This window comes from Sebastes fasciatus, chromosome 11, assembly GCF_043250625.1.
Source record: "Sebastes fasciatus isolate fSebFas1 chromosome 11, fSebFas1.pri, whole genome shotgun sequence".
Classification (NCBI taxonomy): domain Eukaryota; kingdom Metazoa; phylum Chordata; class Actinopteri; order Perciformes; family Sebastidae; genus Sebastes; species Sebastes fasciatus.
This window is the reverse complement of record NC_133805.1, coordinates 3,956,910-3,979,353: the sequence shown is the minus strand read 5'-3', so window position 1 is coordinate 3,979,353 and position 22,444 is coordinate 3,956,910. Positions and strand designations below refer to the sequence as shown.

Genomic DNA, 22,444 nt, shown 5'->3' with positions numbered 1-22,444 from the left:
CAGGAAACAACACGGCGGCCTGCTCGAAAACTTTATTCCTTTATTCCGTCTAAACAATCCACCAAAATCTACTTCTGAAAACATTTTAAGTGAGAAATAGGCTATGCCATTGTTGAATCTGGTTTCAATTTTAGAACTAGCTGGCCTTGTTTCACAGCTTGGTCCAAGTTTCCTGAGCCGGACGGGCTCATTTGCATAAAGGACTGTTCTCCGCCTTTTAATTTTGAAAGAGCAACGGCCTAGGAGGAAACTCCAACAACCGTGTAACTTCATCACTCAGTCAGTCACTGAGTGACAGACTTTTTGCATTTGTAGGACTGACCCTCTGGGGTCCAGCCAAACACCTGGCTAAGTACACGCCCCTGTGGTAGTTCCTGCAACAGTAGGCGTCTCCAAGACACACACATTTGGTCATGATGACACACACACACAGACTCACAAGATGAAAACGATACCAGCGTCGCTGTCGCGGCTGCTAATTAAGAACTGATCCCACTTACATGTCGGACCTGCTCGTTGCTGGTGGAGGAGATGCTGGACTCGGCTTCGTCTGTCCGCTCCAGCCTGTCCGTCCTCCCGCTGCCCTCCTGCTGCTGCCGCTGGCTCTGGCTCTGGCTCTGGCTCTGGCTCTGGCTCTGGTTCTGGCTCTGGCTCTGGTTCTGGCTCTGGTTCTGGTTCTGGCTCTGGCTCTGGTTCTGGTTCTGGTTCTGGTTCTGCTGCAGTTGTTGAGGAGACTGCATGTTGCTTTCCTCCATCTTTGTTTTCCAGAAGCGGCCCTCCCTCAGGAAGCGCTGGTAGAGCTCTAGCTCCTCGCACGCCTTCTTCCAGCCGTTGCTGCGCTTCACCTGCAGCTGCTGGATGCTCACCTTGATGTCCTGGATGTTGTCCGCCGGGATCCACGCTCTGCGGAAGGCAAAGAAAAACAGTGCTCGAGATTTACCAAGCAGCACTGCAGCTTTTTAATTCGTTTCAGTCCAGTTTAAGGGCGCTTTCATAACCCATTGTCCATTTGTCTCGACCGAATCAGAGTGAAATTGATAGTTTTGATTTGTTTTCCATTTATTTAGTCTGGTTCGGTTTCACAGTGCACAAATGAAAGCAGACCAAATAAAAAAATTTAGTTGCTGAGAGGCGCGTACGCAGGAGCATCTTTTATGCAGGGATTCGCAGACTTGGAAATACTGCTGTCAAAGTATTTTCACTTTGACTCGACACTGATCTACCGTACTCCTCCAGTTCATCTCAAATGACTTTATAAACTATTTTCACTATTTTTGTGGACTTTATTTAGCATATTCTGTATGTTTTCTTTGGCCCAGATGTCAAGCAAACATCAGTCAGTCTTCTCCCATCCATCGTTTACCTGTCATTTACCTGTGTCCATCTCAACAATTGCCGCACAGGCAGTCTTCGTTTTGGTTCGCTTGGAAACGGTCCGAGACCACCTCTTGCAAGCGGTCTCGGACCGGTTGTTCTGGTCCTCAACAGAGTTTGATTACTACGTTCACAACTGCCCAAACTAACCGCACCAGAATTCAATTAAAACAGACTAAATGTTGGCTTGTGAAAGCGCCCTATGAGCCTGGCCTTCTTCTTGAACTGTAATAACCTTGAATCTGAGATGTTCTTAAACTGGTTTCAGCGTTCTAAATGGTGTGAGAACAGAAACAAGTCGTCGTTCTGTGTGATCTTGAGAACAATAAAAAAAAAATGTCCTGTAGTAATAAGGACACAAGCAGTCTCAACCTGAGGTGCTGATATCCAGCCAAAGCACATCGAACAGAAACAGTGTGTTGTTGTGATGTCTGCTAGCTGTGCGAACCTCTGGTGCTGGTGGCCAAAGAAGCGTACGTCCACCTGGCTTTCATCCCTCTGAAGGACTTTGGCCGGCCAGTAGCCAAATCCTTTCATCTTGGCCCACACCAAGTCGTGGCTGGGGCTCTGCCGAGGTAACACAGACACAAAGAAACCTAATAGAGCAAAGATACGACCCAGAGGCGTATCTCTAACAAGAAAAACTCACTTTACTTTATGATGGGTTGACTTTTGTGCTAAAATTACATGTAATACGGCAAGACTACCTGCTTAGTACTTCTTATTTTTGTACTATGCATAAATGCATTAAGTATGTTATGTATTGTTATGTATGATGTCTAGGGCTGCAGCATTTTTTACATCATCAACTAATCTACAAAATATTTTTTATTGTTTAATCCTTTTAGTCTAAAAATCCTTAAAGTCACAAAAAAGTAAAAAGAAATGTCAGTTTCCCTGCGCTTGTTTCTTTAAACAAACTCCTTCATGCTTTGTGCAAAAACAATCCTATAATTGCATCTTACAACTGCTACCAATAAAATGCTTCTGCCGTTAAAAGAAACAAAACCATCAGAGGATAAAACTGTTGCTGTGTCTCTTACTAAAGTACAGTTTGGTCCTGAGAAGCTGATGGGAGCAGGTTTGGTTGTACTCACACAGGGGTAACAGAACCAGTTGTCTGGCCGGGCGTTCGACAGGTAGAAACAGTTCTTACACAACAACAATTCATTCAACTGGAAGAGAAAAAATACAGGAAGAGAGAACGAAGTTTAATGTACGAGAACTTTTGAGTACTTTTTGAAAATGTTTTGGCTCAACACAAATTTAAAAATCAAAGGAGATGTATACTAATAAGCTCTTAACCTAAGAACTAAACAAAATAAAAAAAATAGGGCTGTCAAAGTTAACGTGATAATGACGCATTACCGCAAATTCATTTGAACGCCACTAATTTCTTTAACGCCTTAATGCAACTCTTTAAGGTTGTAACAGGCTCAGTTTGCAGGCTAAAGCGAAAAGACAATGTCATACTAGCTTGTCATGAAGGACGCTAAATAACCAAACTTACACTAAATTTTGGCGAGGAAAAACTGTTACGGGGTCCCTTCACCTCTGACCTCCAGATCAGTGAATGTAAATGGGTTCTATGGTACCCACGAGTCTCCCCTTTACAGACATGCCCACTTTATGATAATCACATGCAGTTTGGGGCAAGTCATAGTCAAGTCAGCACACTGACACACTGACAGCTGTTGTTGCCTGTTGGGCTGCAGTTTGCCATGTTATGATTTGAGCATATTGTTTTATGCTAAATGCAGTACCTGTGAGGGTTTCTGGACAATATCTGTCTTTGTTTTGTGTTGTTAATTGATTTCCAATAATAAATATATACATACGTTTGCATAAAGCAGCATATTTGTCCACTCCCATGTTGATAAGAGGATTAAATACTTGACTAATCTCCCTTTGAGGTACATTTTGAACAGATAAAAATGTGTGATTAATATATGATTAATAGCAATTAACTGAACAATCATGCAATTAATCGCAATTAAATATTTTAATCGATTGACAGCACTACTAAGAACTAAAGTAAAAAAAAAATTAAAAAGTCACCTCATGGCATGTGTCGCTGAAGAGCAGTCGTGCGATCTCCGCCTGGTCGCTGTGAACTGCAACAAACAAAACCAGACGACACTTTTTATTGTTAAATTAAAAAAGAGGGTTTTGTAAAAAAAATTTTAAAAAATAAATAAAATAAAAACAAACAAGGTTCCACAGATTCAAACTTTGACCCACCTCCATACAAGATGGCAGTGTTGTGAACTATCAGCTGAGCGTCTGCTTTGAACTCCTCAAAGGTTTTATACTTTCCTTCAGACAGGTTCTGAGAGAGAGATAGAGGCAAACAGAGAGAGAGAGAGAGAGAGAGAAATATGGAACGAGAGAGAGAAAGCTGGTCAGACAGAGAGGGAACAAGTACAAAGAGGTCTATTCACATGCTGGGCGGGTGTGTGTGTGTGTGTGTGTTTGTTTGTGTGTGTGTTTGGTGACCGACATGCGAGGGGTCCAGGAGAGGGCAGTATACTTATTAACACTAACACACACACACACACACACGCACACACACACACATACACATACACACACAGGTCTGGGCAGTGCTCCAGTGTGTCTGGCAGAAGCTGGGTGTGATGCACCACTGACCACAGCACAGCAAAGTCCTGCCTGAACAAACACACACACTCAAAATCTCACAACACTCGCACTGAAACAAGGTGTTACCAGTAAGACGTAAAATATAACATCACAATAAAGGAAAAAAATAGATTTTCAAAGAAACGTTGAGCAGTTCAGACAGCTCTTAGAGGCAGTTAAGGCGCTTTAAAACACTTAATTGCAGCAATTTGCATCAAAATTCCTTCCCTGAGTCATAACCCAGTCAAATCTGATCAAACAGGTATGATTCACAGATTTTAATATTTTCCCTGTGATTTACACTTTCCAGTGACATCATTATCTCCAATGTCCACCACAAAGAGGTGTCCATAAATCCACAAAGAATAGAAAAAAAAGATGCTCTTTATAACTCCAGAACTTTACAGTTTTAGTTTTCTTCAGTATCAAAATAATCCAGTGATAGTTGTCGGTACATCCATGAGTATGATGCAAACAGGGACTGCTCATAAATAAATTTGGCACACTTTTAATAGTGCCAATTTGCCAAAACATAAATGGGACAGTTGTTTCTAAGTTTTTAAACTAGAAGGAGGGATGTTTCAATCTAACAGTCTGAGGGGAATTTGAGTAAGGGTTAAAAATAAAAGCTTAAAAAACAATAAGGTCAATATGTCCACATAGAAATCCTAGAAAAAAAGAAGATGCTCTTTATAACTCCAGAACTTGCCTGAGAATCTTTACAATTTTATCTTTTTTTCAGTATGAAAATAATCCAGTGATAGTTGTCAGTACATCCGTGAGTATAATGCAAACATGGACTGCTAATAGCTAATTCGGCATCTTTTAATAGTGCCAAATATAAACGAATATAGGCAACAAAACAAAAAAAAGGGGCAGTTGTCTCAATTTCAAAAAGAAAATCATTAGAAGAGTAAATGGGCATGATGATGGTTACCTCATGGATGTTTGAGACTTCCAGCGCAGTGTGGATCAGCCGTTTGTACATGGGATGTTTAGTGTCTTTGCCTTTCTTGTTCAGGTCCACCGCCTGCAAATGTAGAGGAGGGATGATGATTTAATACCACTTTATAGAGAGGAGGAAGAGGAGGAGGAGGAGGGGAGGTGTTAGAGGGAAGGTAATGAAGCAGGGACACATAGACGCAACATGGAAGGTAACTGATGAGATTTGATACCATTTTTTTTAGGGAGCGGTGGGATGAAGGGAGAACACGAGAGGTGGGGAGGAAAAGTAATGAGATTTATCACAACTTTAATAGAGTGGAGGTTGGAGAGTGAGGGAGGAGAAAGGAGAGAGGTAGTGGACGGCGATATAATGGATGAAAGGCAGATGAAGGGAGGGGTAATGGGAGGAGAATAAAGGGGATATTTCTTTCCTAACTGGAGGAGGAGTGAGGGTTATTGTGGGTAGTTATATTAGTGGAATATTTTAAAGTACACAGCAGAGACTGAGTGAAGAATTCAACTAAATGACAAAAGTTATGCTTTCTGCTGTCAAAAATCCCCAAATATCCTTTTATTTATAAAACTACTGTTCTGAGATTTCAAAAGTGCTCCTTTGGATGGTCTAACGTCCTTATCAGAGTGACAGCTGAGAGACAATGCAAACAAACTTGCGCTGGTAACTGTAGTATGAAAAGCATGAAATCACTGGCTTAAAGGTAGAGCGTGTGGGATTTAATGGCATCTAGTGGTGTGTAGTGAGTTCCCCTCCGCTCACTCCTCCCTTTGCGAGACTGCGATAACGCGAGAGCCGCCAGTGCAGAACCGCGGTAACGCCGTTGGCCTCGCTCAGAGGTCATCCTAATACATACTCCCGTGTTCTGCGAGGTAAAATGAGTATTGGTCTGGTCTTGAAGACCGCAATATAACGGCTTCGGTTTCCCGTCGGAACGAGCTGTCTGACGGCGAGGTAAAGCGGCTGTGGACGGGAGCAGCAGAAAACATATTTTGGCCACCTAAAAAAAATCTCTATCACTTTAATGTAATTATAGTGTACACTGTTATTAGAATATTTTCACAGCTTTACCTCGCCGACAGACAACCCTTTCTGATAGGGAACTGAAGCAGCAGTACATAAGCTTAGCATCGTGCCGGTACTCCTGTCTGCTTTTCCAAACTGGGAGCACGCTGACCGCCATCTAAGTTACTGTATGTGACGTTAATACACTGACTATAAGGATGTATATATACTGTACATGTAGCAGTGTCATCATGAAGAAAAAGTTTTTAGAAGGGCTTGGAAAAATTATATGTTGACACTGAAACATACGTACTTTTACAAAATTGTAATGTTTGGATTTGAATACATAAGGAACACCACTGTGAAGCTACAGCATGATGTTAAAAACTCAAAAATAACGGGCCCACGCTTTAAGAAATATGAGAAGTATCAGTCGTAGACAGTCGTATGACGATAAGATAGTTAGTGTCTTAAGGAGGTTTGATGAGTTGAAGGCAGATGACAGCAAAAATAATAGGTAGAAGATAAATATGTGGTTGTTCTCACCCTCTCCTTCATACGCTGTACGATGAAGCGCAGGTATTTACTCATCTCCTGTTTGTTCAGGTTCTTCTTTTTACTGCCCTGCAGGCAGGAAGGAGGGATGACGTGGAGAGAGAGGAAAGAGAGAGGGAACGTTTAGATTAGGTCTGATCTGACCCTGTAACCCAAACCCTACTCTTAATCTTCAAACTGCCCTCTGAAGTAATAAGAACTGGACATAATGTCTTTCCTTTCCCAAACATATAATCATTAGTCATTTAAGGGAACACACACTTCCTGTCTGACCACCTACCCTGCAGACGACACACTGCCAGTGGGAGCCTCCGTCTCTGGGCTTGAAGTCCTCCGACAGACATTTGAGGTGGTAAACCCGGAAGCAGTTGTCACATGCGAGGACGTCGCCCGGTAGGTGACACTCAAAGCAGTACCAGTCGTGGCTCTCTGCCTCCCACTCCTGCAGGGAAGAAACAGCAGAGCACAAGTTTGGTGACCCCCCCACCTCCAACCCGCGAACCGCAGCGGGCGGGAGGAGGACACAACTTTCTTCATCCTCCATTTCTAATTACAACTAACTCTGAGATGTACAGATTTATGATGACTGGACTCCTCGGTGTCGGGGTGTTTCAGGTTCGACCCCACGACACTGAAGTGAACCTCCTCACTCAATGAAACAAAAGAAATTATGATTGTGATTATGAATTTGAATGAGGCTTGTATGATCACTGTGATGCTTTTTAAATGGAAAAAAAGACTGATTTAAAAGAACCAGGTTACGTTAAAGCTGAATAAAAAAAACAACAATGGCTGGTAACCTGTTAAAAGTGTCCGCAGGGTATACAGAAAAAATGTCACTACTTTTTAGTTGCTACGGTTCCAAAACGCACCAATCCAGCCAATCCTAGAGCTGCTGCACAGAGAGTACACGTTCATAAATTCAAGCTTGGCTGACTGAATAGATTCAGATCTGGTAGCATGATTGTTATATCTGGGCACACTCTCATTCCCCAGTGTATTTCACCAGCAGCTTCAAAATACACCATTTCATTGAAATTCTAAATCAAGCACAAAAAAAAGAACTTTCACACAGTCCTTAAATTTTTTTTAATATTTTTTTGTTTTTTACCTCCTGAATATGTGAATAAGAGTTGAACAGGATTCACTGAAGGAGGCGTGAAGAAACTGAAGTGACTTTTGTAATTTAGACAGATGCATATATCTGGTCTCAATTTAAACAGTAAGAAGCTAAAGAATATGAATAAATTGTATATAAACTAAACTATATTACCATGGCGATTAAAATGGAGAAGCAATAAAAGATTTATTTATCCTCGCCTAGTATAAAATCTAAATTTCAAAGGCAGTATCACCATTATAACAAATATCCCATAGACAATGATGCAACTGAATGTATTCTACTCTTTACTACAACTGGGACTGTAAATTTGATGAAAATACACTGAAATACAACATTTATGATACAGAAAGATCTACTCAGGCCAGGATATGTATTGTACTTAATGTTAGTATAACTATCATAATGTTATTAATACAAATAACATCATAACCTGCCTTTATTCTGTGATGATTAGAAGTTAATAACACATTATTTGAGTGTGTGTTTGTGGCTGGAAGGTGCTGGATAGATGAGAATTAGTCAATGCTTTCTTTAATCTTAATAGAAACATAATAAAGTAGTAGTTTCCATTAAGGGGTTCAAGTAAAGGGCACTAAGACGGGAAGTATGAACCGCTAAATAATCAACTATCAACCTGTCAAGAGTCCAACTCCTCCCACTCACAGTCTGGACCGACTCAGTAGGGGAGAGAGTCATGAATGAACGCCGCTCAGTAAAAGCTAGAAGAAAACAACAGCACTATCTTGATCTTTTCTCCGTGTGTCCGTGTGTCCGTGTGTCCGTGTGTCCGTGTGTCGTACGTTGGGTTTGAGCTGGAGGAAACATGCTAGATTTAGCTTATATTTGCTCCTGGGGGAAGTCTAGTTGACAATAGGTTGCTCAACGCTGTGATTTGGATTACAGAAGAACATCTTACCGGGAGAATGCATTTTCCTAAATAACCCTGACACGCAGAAGACGTTAACAAGAACGCACACTGCGGCAGCTACATGCAGATTTAAACCAACTTGGGCTTGAGCCCCTCCGTCGGAAGTGTAGGGGTGAAACCGGCCCAAACCAACCATAAATAGTCATGGAGTGACAAAAGGAGTGAGGACAGCTCTGACATTCACGCTGCCAGCCAGTATAGCTGCAACAACCAAACCAAGCCTGCCAGGAGGAAGCACTAGTCTACACTCTGAAATCCAGGGCTTCATTCAGGCTCTTTTAAAAGGGAAAGTTCTTGAGGGTTCACAATTAATCAATTAATCTAGGTGTAAATATACCACTGAAAATCCTTCCACAGGTTCCTCAAAGGGGACTTCTACTTTTTAGAGCGTAACACTCTTCACCCACACAAACACTTGACAATATAGAAATGGTCCTTGTGTTCTGTCCAATGTCAAGAGGCACTTCACTATTGTTGGGCTGCCTGATGAAAGACAAGAGGCTGACTTCAAAAGGCCGGCGCTCTCTGAGCCAAGGACACTGCTTCTGTGATTCCACAACAAAGTGTGTTATTGACAGGAGCATGAACAGATATTACAGCGAAATAAAGTTTGACACTTAAAATTATAGCAAAACATATGAATGTTTTTGTTAAGATATTCTGTTAAACTAGATGGAACCAAAGTTAAAAAATGTTTAAGCCCTGACCAGCAAAATCCGGGAAAAACTTCAAAAAACAAAGCTGGAAAATCTGCTTTTGGGGTTTGAATCACTTCTCTAAACATCCGTTAAATACCTCTGTGCTTTTTGGAGGGAGAAATGGGCCCTCGACTGAAAGCTGCCAACAAGGGCAGGGACTTGGATAGTGAGAGGACAAGTTGAGGCAGCCAGAGGGGTTGGCTGCCTTCAGCCGTCTCCCCACTGCTTTCCTACTCTGGTTAACAGCTCTGCGCTGCCCGTGTCAAGCTGGGACACGCCAGAGAGCCGAGAGAGGCTGAGCAGCAGGGTTAGCATGCCTCCTAATGACCTGCACAAAAACAAGCCCAGGATCCTGCTGCACTTGGGAGTCTTACAGATTCTTAAGATGCACATTAATCTGACACAGCGCTGTAAATAAGTATGCACTTTTCCAAGTTTTACCAAGTGTTCTATCTCCTAATATATATATTTTATGCTGTTAACATTGTAGGCAATGTTGCAAATCACTGAGCAGGACTGCTTTATAACAACATTGGACTTTATATGATTTTAGCATCAGTTATGTGCTTGGAAGTACGTTGATTTGTCAGGTATTTAATGTGCTAAAAAACGGTTATTTTATCCATCAGCAAATCATTAGCAGATTCAAATTTCTTATATTAAAAGGAGAGACACCTCTGTATAAAACCAGTATGTTAAATATCTGACAGTACAAAAAATTTACATATCCATGTTGTTTCTTTATGTATCATCATATCCGTATTTCAGCATTAATAGCACCTCTCTTCTTCTTCCTCAAGGATTAATGTTTTATCTCATAAGTGTATGAATTGTTTACGATGTTAGCGAGGTGGTTTTTGTTTTTGTTTTTTTGATGAAACTCCTGCACTCAAAATTCAAATTAATCTGAGAGCATCATCCATTTAGAAGCTTGTAAAGCATTCCTAAAAAAAAAAACCCATTCAAAATCAAAGTAAAATCACTGAGGAGGAGGAGGAGGAGGAGGAGGAGGAGGAGGAGGAGGAGGAGGAGGAGGAGGAGGAGGAGGAGGAGGAGGAGGAGATGAATACCATGTTTGAACAAGGAAGTTCACTGAACTTTGTGAAAATAATGGGTTAGTAAATGAAATGAAATAATGTGTATTTGGGCTCTTTTACAGTGTATAACGTGTATATTACTGTCAAAGTGCATCAAAACATCACATCATGTTCATTATCATGCATCACAAGCACACAGATTCAAGTTAGTTTTTACCACCAAACTATGAAATTCACCAATAAATATGCTAAATTTAGGATCATGAATTCAAAGATAAAAAGGAAATCATTTTGGGGGAAACCTGGATTTAATCCAATCTGACATGAGGCCGTGCATTTAAAACTTGTTTCAGCAATTCAAAAATGAAGGACAAAAAAGAAAACACGCATGCCAGACAGAAGTTAAGAACAAGGCAGAACACACCCCCTCTGAGGAGAACTACAACTACCAAGACCAAAAACACTACAAACGTACAGATGCTTGCTACCAACCTGCGGCTATGCTAGCATTGCTTGTCATCTCATTCAATTAAACAAACGCTGATTAGCGTTCAAGTTGAAATTTTACACTTGATATTTGACTTGTTTAAATGCCAAAAGGACCGGATGCAGCTTTGTGCCGTACCAGGCGAGTGTTTGTGTTTTTAAAATCAAGCAACGGCACATCTGCAGATAAGTAGCGAGCACATAGTTCATCAAGATCACTTCCACAAGAAATCTGTCCCCGTGGATGCAGCGCTGCGATGGACTTTCATGAAGCTTTTTTTTTTTTTTACAGCAGAACTGAATGACAGCAAGTAGCTTCTGGTAGTGTGTTTATGTACTGTAGGCAATTTCAGGATGGAGATCTGATCACCTTGTGTGATGATTTGGTTTAACTCCATCACAAGCACTACATAGTGCAAGAAGACTGAATTTCTCGCCTCTGCACAGAAGGTGTTTCCATATAATTGTTTTAATATAGCCTTCAACTTTTGCACATACCAGAACAAACTGTATGCTGTTTAGACTTTCTGCAACCTGCATAAAAAGATTCACTCAAATCCCCGACTGCACTGCATGTGGCAGAGCCCATTTCTCACAGGATGATGTTAGTTGAGAGGAGGGGAAGAAAATGAAGGGATCAAATGAGGGAACAAATCAGTCCTTACCTTGCTTCCCTCGGCTTTCGGCTCCTGTGATTGCAAGTGATTCAGAGAGTAATGTTTAAAAGTCCTGCTGCTTAAAAACGACCTGAGCTCCGCTGGACAACAGGAGCATGTCGTGAGAACAGATTTTATTTTATTTTTTCAATCATATCAATATTTTGTGGTGACAACACATCAGTACAGACAGACCCCACAACAAAACAACAAGGACCACGGTGGATATAAGTCCTGGACTTTGTTTTTTTTTGTTATCCCTGACAATGTTTTATAGACCATTAAACAAATGTGTCCCAGATTATTTCCTGTTGCAGTGCAAGGAATATATAAAAGAAGGAAGGGTCATTACGTCACTGAACTCACACTGGCGCCAAGCCAGTAGTATCCTACACGTATTTGATTGAAATGGAGCATCTTTGTTATCAATAACTAACCAACCTTTAAGGAGGTTTTCACATCAGGGACCCGGATCAGGGTACACCTGACCCCAAAGTCCAGTTTGTTTGATTAGTGTGAACGCTCCGTACCGTACTCGGGCACGGTTCGTCCATCCGTACTCGAGTCCACTTTAAAAAGGTGGGATACGGTTCATGTGTACTCGGGTACGGTTCGCATCAGGTGTGAAAGCCGACCGTACCGAAACACGGAAGTGGACCGCTAGTTAACGTAAGTAACGTTAGCAGTCAGCGAGTAGTTTTGAAAGGACAGGCTTTTTTCAACGCAGCAGGTGTCCTCTGATCTCGGTTTATTTCAACCAAACCAGAGTTGGTGATTGTTGGAAAGACTAACGACGAAGGTTTTGGAGAGTTTTATTTTGTTTCCGTCTAGTTTGAATGATTTTTTTTTTACGAAGCTTCGCCGCTGGAACAGCTGATCTCAACATAAACAAATACACGTGGATGATGACGCAAGTGTCCTCGGGTACGGAACAACTTTACTAATGTGAAAGCTGAGCGGAGAGGGGGGAACAAACGTACTCGGGCACGGTACGGATCAATCGTACCTAATGTGAAAACGCCCTAAAACTGTTTATGATATTTAATAATATTCAGGAGGGCTAACGTTAGCCAGCTCTATAATAATGTCATGAGGTGGCGCTAATCACCAAATTTGATATTCCTCTATAAATCTGGACCTTTATACTGGTACTTGTAAAATGAGAATGGTGTCACGATAACGTAATGACCCTTCCTTTTTTTTTTATATCCCTTGGTTGCAGTGTATGTGAATGACATCAGATGACAGGAAGTAAACATGGACCCACGCTGTTGCCTAGCAACGCAAATCCGTTGAAGCGGTCTACACCATAGAAATAAAATAGGAGTAGAACGGATATTGAATTGTTTTCTGTGGTCATTTGACTAGTACAAAGGAAAATGGCGATTGTTGTGAGCTGTTAAGGACACTAGTGTTGCACGGTTTACAGATACTAGAAATGTATCGCGATACCCTGCCGTTAAAAACGGTACGATACCCCGTTTTATTAGTACCGATACTTTAGGAATGACTGTGTCTGTGTGTGCAGCGCTCGGCTTTAAATGACGGCATTAGGATTGTGATCCTGATTGTGATAACCAGAAGGATGGAGTCAACAAGTGAAGCTGAAAACAGAAGATTAAAGCAGGTCATGAATCTCTCACCGGCTGCTCTGTCCCGCTCTGAGCTGGTGTCTCTATCAGCAGAACTCCCTTCAAAAAAAGAAGGAAATAACAGCGCGGCTCTAATTACCAATCAAAAGTACAGATAACATCAGAATCTGTCCAAGCATCGCCTGTAATTCGGCAAACACATAAACAGTTTTACAAAAAAACAAATCCTTATTAAACACTGTTGAATAAGTGATATCATCCCCGAGGGGAAATTACAGTTGTTCAATTTTAGAATAAAAATATATATAAACATAGACAAGTTATAAGAAAAATTGAAATAATAAATAAGAATAGAGATGAGATGTAAAGATGTGTGCATTATCAAAAATAAATGCAAATATAAAATTAATTATCACAGAAATCACATAAACTTAAGTATAAGGAACATCAGATTACTGCATACCATTTATTCTTTTAATGAATACATTTTTACATTTAAACATATTTAATTAATAAAAAAATAATTTTAAGTTCTGTCATCTATTATTCCATTACTTTTCCTGATGTTTTAGATTTTTGCCACGGTATCGTTTCAGGATCGGTATCGAGATATTAAGGCAGGGTATCATATCGAAGTCAGAATTTTGTTATCGTGACGACGCTATAGCCAGCTGCCCGCTAGTTAGCTAATTAGTTAGCTTGCTAATTCCACCATGCTTTACATGATGCTGAACAAAGTTGTCACTAATTCAATGTGCTTTCCTGTGCTGTGATAAGAGTGTGTGGATGAAGCATTAAGTTGTTCTATTTTACTCATTTACTCTGGCTCTCTGTGCTTCGTAACGTTACTACTCCACTGCTCGTTTTAGTCGTTACTGCAAACGACTGTAAGTCGCTCTGTCCATCCCGCTATGTTGATTTGAATGGGAATGTCCGTTCTACTCCTATTCTATGGTCTATACACTTGTATTTTTACTACTGTATTTGGAACTTTGTAAAACTCAAATTAAATACCCCAATCTTGCATGCTTCTTTCCACGATTCCCATAACTCCTTTTCTGACTTGTTAATCATAATAAAATAACCTTGGATGCAGAGATGTTTTCTACAAAACGTACCTTGAATCATTATAAACTGGTACGTTTTGTACACGAGCATGTGAAAATCAAACCCACTGACTAGTTAGAACTGAGGAAAGCAGCTTAGTTACTTATCATATTATTCTTATCAGTTATTTCTGTGTTGCCTGAATGATATATATTTCTGCCTTAAAAAAAAAGAAATCACTGATGATGCTGCTCTTGTCGTTTAATTTAGCACCCTGGTGCAAAAAGCACTGGGATTAAAGCAGCCACCAAATACATGTTAAGGCCACTTGCACAGTAATCCATTAAGTGCTCTTTGCATTATAAATGGTAGAAGACATGAGGACTCTCCCCAGGTAGTGCTGATACACTGTGGAATGATGGCACTACTGTGGCAAAGACAAGTGAAAGCATCGCTACGCTGTGAACTAACAAGGGAAATAAGAGAAAATGAAAACAAGGACTTCACATGAAAACAGAAAAATATAAATATATTAATATATTAATATAACCCCACAACGCTGCACAGCAGAGGGCTGCCTGAGCAAGTCAAAAGATACATATTTAATGTTTTTCATATACACAGAGAACTAAATATTGAAGATCGATTTGGCCAAATTATCACTCTTTTTTTTTTTACTTTAATACCTCTCCTGTTGTCTCTGATTTCAGTGGCAAATTTTCCCTTTAACTGCGTATTTCTTCATCCTCCTTGGTCACTGCACAACAGAAATATTTGCTCCGTGTAATGTCTGCGTGCTGTGACTCTGTTAAAACTGTGTTCACACCGCGAGCAACTTGACAGATGGGAAGCTACATCCTGACAGAATCTGTGTGCTGGGCTCAAATACTACTAACTTCATCACTGAAAATGTGTTTCCTAAGCGGCTAGTTTCTCTTTATTAGCCAAACGGTCTGTTTATTTCTGTTGGAGAACATTATATAAGTAACAATATTTTATATAAATAATATATTGTGTTTCTTAATAAAATAAAAATAAACTGAAGCAGTAATCTGGAATCAGGAAACGAGATAGAGATAGACACCATTCAACGAGACTTTTATCTATTTAGAATTATTGTAATCTTTCAAGGAGTTGCCAACAATTAGTCGATTAATTAACTATTTTAATAGCCGATTAAATCGCTGATTGTAATTTTTTTAAGCAGAAATATCAAACATTCTCTGGTTCCCACTCATCAAATATCTGAAGTTCCTGCTTTTCCTCGTCTTACATTAGGGTCAATTTAATATCTTTGGGTTTTGGACGGTTGGTAAAAACAAAAATAGAAATGTGATGCCATCACATGGGGCTCTAGGAAACTGTGCTTTTTCACTGTTTTCTGATGTTTTATTACACCAGATTATTAAATCAATCAATCAAGACAATACTCAGCAGATTAACCAATCATGAAAATAATCATTAGTGCAGCACTAAACCCTTCTAATAAATGTTTTAGAGAACTGTCGAGCTTTGATTGGCGATAATTATATTTCTTGTTTATTTTGCACTTGCCAGCTAAAACTTCATCATAAAAACAAATGTTGGCCTTTAGAGGCCGGCTAAAAGCAAAGTTATTCAGTTGTTATTAAACAGGTTTGCTTCCAACATTCAGCTCCTTTGGGAAATTTTGGACTTCTACTGATTTCTTAAAAAAATGTTGCTCACAGTGTGAACACACAGGTACTGACAGACACCCCCCCCCACCCAGGTAGAGATCTGACATGAAAAGCTTGCTTTTGATGACACAGAATCTAGAAAAGGATTCACTGTTGCCTGTGTTAAGACTCCTGCTAAACTTACCATCTCATCCCCGGGCAGCCAGTATCCCTCCTGCTCGATGCCAGCCTTGGAGCCCTTGCAGCCAACAGTCAGGGTCTCCACCACCAGGCCGTCCTTCACGGCCAAGCTCAGCTGTCTGGCGGTCTCCTTCGGGTGCATGCCAAACACACGGCTCAGGTACCTGGGAAGGTGAAGGTTGAGAAGTAATTGAGCTATGTGCGAATGGCATCCTTTTTTTTCCCTTGGCGGAGACCTACAACTTGGATAAGAGCTGCTGTCATAAAATGTAAAACTTGCTGAAGACGCTTTACATCCTTGAGACCAGCTCTAATAACCGTATACAGGATCATCAGTTAGAGAGCATGCATTTTCTATGGTGTGAAAATCACTCAGACTTGTAATTTTCCACCAACAATATCCTCCATAAATTGTATTGAAACTACCCAAGACACAGATTAGTGACACATTAGGTCTGAAAATACAAGCAGAGACAGTCTTCCTCCTCTAATTCATCCCACCATTTCAAATAACGGCCTGCTTCTTGATTTCTGCAGCTGCCTGCTGACTGGCAGGGAACCTCTCGGAGCAAGGTCATGTATCCTCCACTGTGGCAGACAGCCAGCGAACAGAGCGTCAGCGGGGAGTCAAGTGAGAGACTGTATTTACTCCTGAGTTACAATAGAGAGGCCTATAGTGTGTCTGTGAGGTGAACACAAGTCAGACCGGATTACTTAAAGCAAAGATGTTAAAACCAAAGCAGGGCTGTCACGGTGAAGGATGATGATGATGATGATGTAGAGGATGATGATTGGCTCAGTGTGATATGCTGTATTATTTTGCTATATAAATATTATTTATTGGTAGGCTATAATTAGGTATATTGTTGCTTTTTTCAATGACAGTTTCAAAATGAATTAAATACTTATTGCTGAATGCAGAACACAGAAGGGCAACGAGGCGCAGCTGAGAAGTTTTGGTTACGTTTGGTTGCTATGATACAGAATATCCGCTGAAGTAAATATGTCGGCACAAGGTAGAGTACTTGCTCTGGATGAAGGGAAGGCTGAAGCACGTAGGGAGAGAGGACGGACCCGCCGGTCTATGTTTATTAATTTCTCCTCCATTGTTGTTGTTCAGCACTTGTAGCTACATGTAGGATGTGAGAGCTGGTCTTTGTGGTATTTGTCCCACCCCCTCCTCCACTGTGATTGGACGGCTGGGTAAAAATGACAGTGATGAACGCAGCTTTTTACCCAAAGTTAAACATTTTTCAACTGTCGGTGACCAGCAAAAAAACGCAGCGCTCGGCAAAGAATCGATGCTCAGCGTGGCGCTCCAAAAGCAATAAATTAAAAAAAGAAAAAAACATGAACATAGTGATTGTGGCAGATGCTCGCCATCCCCTGCGATTGGTTTGTCAATATCGCCTTATTACACCAGCAATAACAAAGGAAGAACTTTTAAATATATCAGACTGACATTTTTATCTATATATTTCACAGTTTTTTTCTCTGTAGTTACTGTTTTGTAGTAAAACTGCTGCATAAATTTAAAATGATAACTTTACTAATGAGTGTCTAAACAAACACGATCTGGTCTCCTCTCAGTTCATGAGAACAAAAACAAACCATCAAAAATTACAAACTTGCATTTTATAGCAATTAGGTAGGACTGAATCTAACGATTCTTTGCAATCGCTTTGTCAATAAAATCTCGGAAAATATAAAATAATGCCCGTCACAATTTTCCAGAGCCAAAAATGACTTATTCGTATTACTCGTTTTTGTCTGACAAATAGTTCAAAACTTCAAGATAGCTGCTAAAAAGTCTTTTGAAGCAGTTATTTAAAAGAAAATAATAATACCATTTTTTTTTATATATATATGTTTTTCATGTGAAAGAAGGTTATATTAAAGTTTGTTTCATAAGTTAGTATGATTGAATTTGTGCTCATTCAAAGACGGTGTAATGAAATGCTGAATGACTTTAAAACAGCTCAGTTATTATTATTATACGCCCTTTGTTTCCCTGGCACAAAAGGGGGAATAAACATTTAAACATCAGTATCGACCCAGAATTTTGCAATTGGTGCATCCCTAGTTGTTACTATATTCAAAGTGCAATATCACAGTCCTTTGTGTTGTGGTTATCGTGCAAGCTGACATCGCGATGATGATTAAAAAAAAAAAGATATTTTGTGCACAAATCATTTCAGCTCTATCTCTTCACCATTGCTGATGTGTGTCTAGATGTTTTGGGGCGACAAAAGTTTTGTTGCTTTTATTTGGTCTCCTTGAGCTTAACTTTTATGGATACAGTACAGAGTTATTCTGTAGTATGATGTGAGTGATCGGTTGTTATTTTTATTATCCTTGGTTACTCTATTTCTTATTAACCGACTGATCATTTTGACTATAAAATGTTTACTAAAAAACATCCCATGAATTTTACAGTTGGTTAAACACATAGCAGGTTTTATAACTTAGCAATTAGCTCAGTTAATGATTAACTAATTGGTTCTAAGCAGCCTGACTGTTGTGGCTTTGACCCGAGAAGATTACATTTTCATCATGTCAGAGAGAGGGCGGTTAATTATTTGCCGCTGCCTCGCTGACTTTAGTCTCCTCTATTTCCACAAAACCAAAGTCATCACCCTCTTGGCCACAAAGCCTGTTTGGTGAAATTAAGCTACAGTGTGACTGGGTAGGGTGGAGGTGTGTAGGGGAAGGGAGGGGGGTGGCTGTGAAGGAGAGTCTGGGCTATCCGTTGCATGCCGCTGCTTACTGTTGCCATGACAACAGCCGCTCGCCGCCGGGTATTGATCTGGCGAGCAGCCAGCCCCAAGGTGCTCGCCAACTTGCCGTATGAGATGTGCTAAGTGTTCCATTTAGTCTCTGCTCCATCCACGAGGTCTGCCGCGGATGATACGTGTTCAGTTCAATTTGCATAGTTTGAACAATGTGAGATTCACTCCACAGATGAAGTAAAGACGTTTAAAGCATCACGAACCCAACATGCTGTAGATACTATATCAAGGCCCACTGGGTGCAATACAGGGTGGCTGGCTTCATGGCAAGAATGGCAATGAGTGAGTAACGTTTGGAGAATGTCAGAAGTCCAACAGCTGTCAATCCAACTATTGATCACTGCCTGGCATGGCACTGAGTGCAAACAGGGCTCAACAGAACATCCAGGCCTCGACTTTGCAGCTTGCGCCAATACACACACACACACATTAACGACGATGCCAAACAATTAGCGGGTCCATCGATTAGTCATTCAACAGAAAATTAATCAGCAACTATTTTGATGATTGCCTAATATCTCTCCAGCTTCTCAAATGTGAGTTTTGACTGCTTTTCTCTGTTTTATTTAGGGCCGTCAATCGATTAAAATATTTAATTGAGATTAATCATGTGATGTCCATCGTTAATCGCGATTAATGGCACGTTTTTTATTATTGGAAATCAATGAACAACACAAAACAATGACAGATATTGTCCAAAAATCCTCACAGGTACTGCATTTAGCATAAAAAATATGGTCAAATCACAACATGTGAAACTGCAGCCCAACAGGCAACAACAGCTGTCAGTGTGTCAGTGTGCTGACTTGACTATGACTTGCCCCAAACTGCATGTGATTATCATAAAGTGGGCGTGTCTGTAAAGGGGAGACTCGCTGGTACCCGCAGAACCCATTTTCAGTGGCACTGATTGATCCAAACTCCATTCAGAAAACAAGCATTTCAAAAGTTTGTCAGACTTGACAAAGCATAAATTCAGTCTTTTTACAAATCGGCATTATTATGTAGTTATTTCGGCATCTTTTTTGTTCGTATATTGTAATTAAATCACAGCACAATCTGTTTATTTTGGGTTCATACCGTAGCAGCGACGTGTGGCTTGCTAGATACAGTCAGTGCAATGGCACTGATGATGTCATGAACCCAGACACGACGGCGTTTGGTTTTCTGACATATCTGGGACTTCTTCCACAACATGCACAAAGCAGCAACAGTAGTTTTTTCTTCCGTGGTTGATGGCAAAAACGGGCAGAAAGAATAGTTGTTTAAGCAAATGAACACAAATGATACCGGCGGTCCAACTCGCACAAGTAAAGAAAGGCGAAAATTCGCTCTTGGTGTGAATGCAACATAAGTCTGGGAAAACAAGCTATTCTACTTTGAACTCCAGGAAACTGTGATAGAATTTTTTGGCTACTTGATCCTGTAATTTTATAAACTAAAATGATCAATTGATTATTTTTAAAAATGTGTCAATAGATTAAATAGTTAGTTAATGCAGCCCTAAATGTTGTGAGTTATTCAGCTGCCGAGCCCTGAGATCTGCAGACACAAGTCACCCTGTGTAATAACATAAAAAGCCTGGGAAACGATTCATATTACACAACATGTCCACATATAGCAGTAGGTTCAAGTAACGGCATGTTTGTGTGTTGAGCTGTTTTTCTCCCCTCAGGTCATATCTGTGCTGATTTGAAGTACCTGAAACCTTTTGAATAGGGAGCTGTTAGGGAATACCTTGCTTAAGGACATGAAGGCAGGCCAAACCAAAAAAGTTTTTTTTTTTTCCATACAAGTCCATTACCCTTCTCACTCTTCTCAGTGGCTCCTGTCACTTTATGTTGTACAACAAAAATGTCAAAAGTAGTCACTGAGAAAACTATCAACAGTGTGGATTATCCAGAATAACCCGAACGTTGTTTCTAGAAGGACACATGGCCGTTTACTTTTTCAAATGTCCCTTTTCAGTGCTGTGAACACGATAAACAGCAGATGAAATCAGAGCAACCTGCACGTCTAGATCAGTGCAGAAATCTCCAAATGTCAAACGTTTTTGATACCAAATCACAGCATGGCTTTTCCTATGGTGTTCCTCAAAGTCTCGGTGTCTTAATGTGGTATTTTGGAGGGATTTTTTATCATTTCTATCAATTCTCAAGTGGTAAAAAATGGTTAAATTTAGCACCAAATGTGTGTAACAACCACTTCTATGTTACATCTACTGTTTATCTTCTATCTCCCCCTAAAGACCACCTGTAACCCCCAAGAAAGAACAAAAAAGCATCAATTGTGGGTCTCAGAGGGTAAACGTATCCTTTAACAGTATGGTGGTAACTTTAGTCAAAGGACAACACACATATATTGAAAGATACACATCAACCTATCCATCCTGTTTGTGATTAACTTACTTGGAGATCCTGTCCATGTTTGCAATTTGTTTCTGGTTGCGGACGACCTCGATGGCCGCCCACACATACTGGACCACCTTGGGGTCCGCCTGCCTCTTCTTCACCACGCGTGACATGATTTCCTTATTCATCTCAACTGTGGGGAAACAAAAGGAAAAAATAAATAAATCAGCAGATGTATTTTTCTTTTGTTCCGTGAATCAAAATTAGGTTTAAGTTTAGTTGAGTTGTTGTACCAAAATACAGACTACCAATTAAAGAATACCAGCCTCTTTGTATATCTTGCTGCCCTATAAGAAATAATACCAATCAGCAATCCTGAACATCAAAATATGTCTTTATATATGTGCATTAAATAATTGAAACGGTGTTCATTGTGTTGCCCAAAATGGTCATACTAATGTGACATAAAACAATAATTTTCAGTTGCATTTTGTAAACATGGTTTTATAGTCAGATTATACAGAAAATCTGCTTGTTATTAATTTAGAAAGCACAAATACTCCACATGTATCTCAATATTAATACAATAATGAAGTTTGTAACAAGTCACGATGCTTTAGTGCACACGTGATCTGAAATCAACTTTTTGTTGCATCAGCCAAGATCTGGGCAACTAGACAAAACATTTGTTGGCCAAAAATCTTCTTTTTTTTTATAGGCAAATATAATGAGAGCTTTTCACAGCATTGGGCCATTTCTTTACAGGTTTAGCCACAGTGGTGTACAGGTCTCTTAAAAGTTTATAACACCATGAATTAAAGTGTGCCGTTTGTTGTCAAGAGAGGATTTTGTATTAATTTCACTGAGTTAAATTTCTTTTGTTAATGCTCGGCTGGTATTATAATTATTATAATTAGACTAGCTAATCATCAAGACAGCAGGGAAACACAAGTGCAGGTTGTGCAGAGCAGCTTAACAGCAGCCCCTTTAGATAAAGAGACACTGTTTTCATTCCAACTGATTTGCGCAGGACGAGAGCACACGGTGGTCAGCAGGACAAATGACGACAACAGAAAGACTGTGGAGAACCATGAGAATCACATGTGACCGTCTTTGAAGACACTGCTGACCATAGGTGTCCAGCTGAAATGAAAAATCCCTTTTTAACCCTTTTTTTAGCCCATTTTTTTAGCGGTCCAGTCAAATGTGCAGGGTTTGATTTAAATCCCTCTCGTAACTGTTACACTGGGGAGTGCTCACAGTACAGAAGCTAAAGACGCTCTCACTTCCGTTACACAAGCATGACCAGGTGGAAGATTTAGCCATTTGACACTTGATGAGTGGTCATTTCATATCTTCCGAGCACT

At 40.2% G+C, this 22,444-nt stretch overlaps 1 protein-coding gene across 11 annotated transcripts in view; it reads right to left on the bottom strand.

The window, feature by feature from the left end:
• Positions 1–22,444, bottom strand: part of zmynd11 (zinc finger, MYND-type containing 11) — a 33,574-nt gene that overhangs the window by 4,075 nt on the left and 7,055 nt on the right. For 4 of the 11 annotated variants that reach the window (XM_074650030.1, XM_074650032.1, XM_074650033.1 and 1 more), the window contains exons 2-13: positions 21,135–21,270; positions 15,942–16,101; positions 13,104–13,151; positions 11,470–11,493; positions 6,813–6,974; positions 6,524–6,601; positions 4,952–5,044; positions 3,616–3,703; positions 3,433–3,488; positions 2,472–2,549; positions 1,823–1,941; positions 501–903 (exon numbers count right to left, since the gene is read on the bottom strand). In XM_074650030.1, the coding sequence (XP_074506131.1) occupies positions 501–903; positions 1,823–1,941; positions 2,472–2,549; positions 3,433–3,488; positions 3,616–3,703; positions 4,952–5,044; positions 6,524–6,601; positions 6,813–6,974; positions 11,470–11,493; positions 13,104–13,151; positions 15,942–16,101; positions 21,135–21,265 (1,440 nt within the window). In that variant the 5' untranslated portion in view covers positions 21,266–21,270. The remainder of the gene's footprint in view (positions 1–500; positions 904–1,822; positions 1,942–2,471; positions 2,550–3,432; positions 3,489–3,615; positions 3,704–4,951; positions 5,045–6,523; positions 6,602–6,812; positions 6,975–11,469; positions 11,494–13,103; positions 13,152–15,941; positions 16,102–21,134; positions 21,271–22,444) is intronic. The other 7 variants (XM_074650035.1, XM_074650039.1, XM_074650034.1 and 4 more) reach the window with 3 other exon arrangements.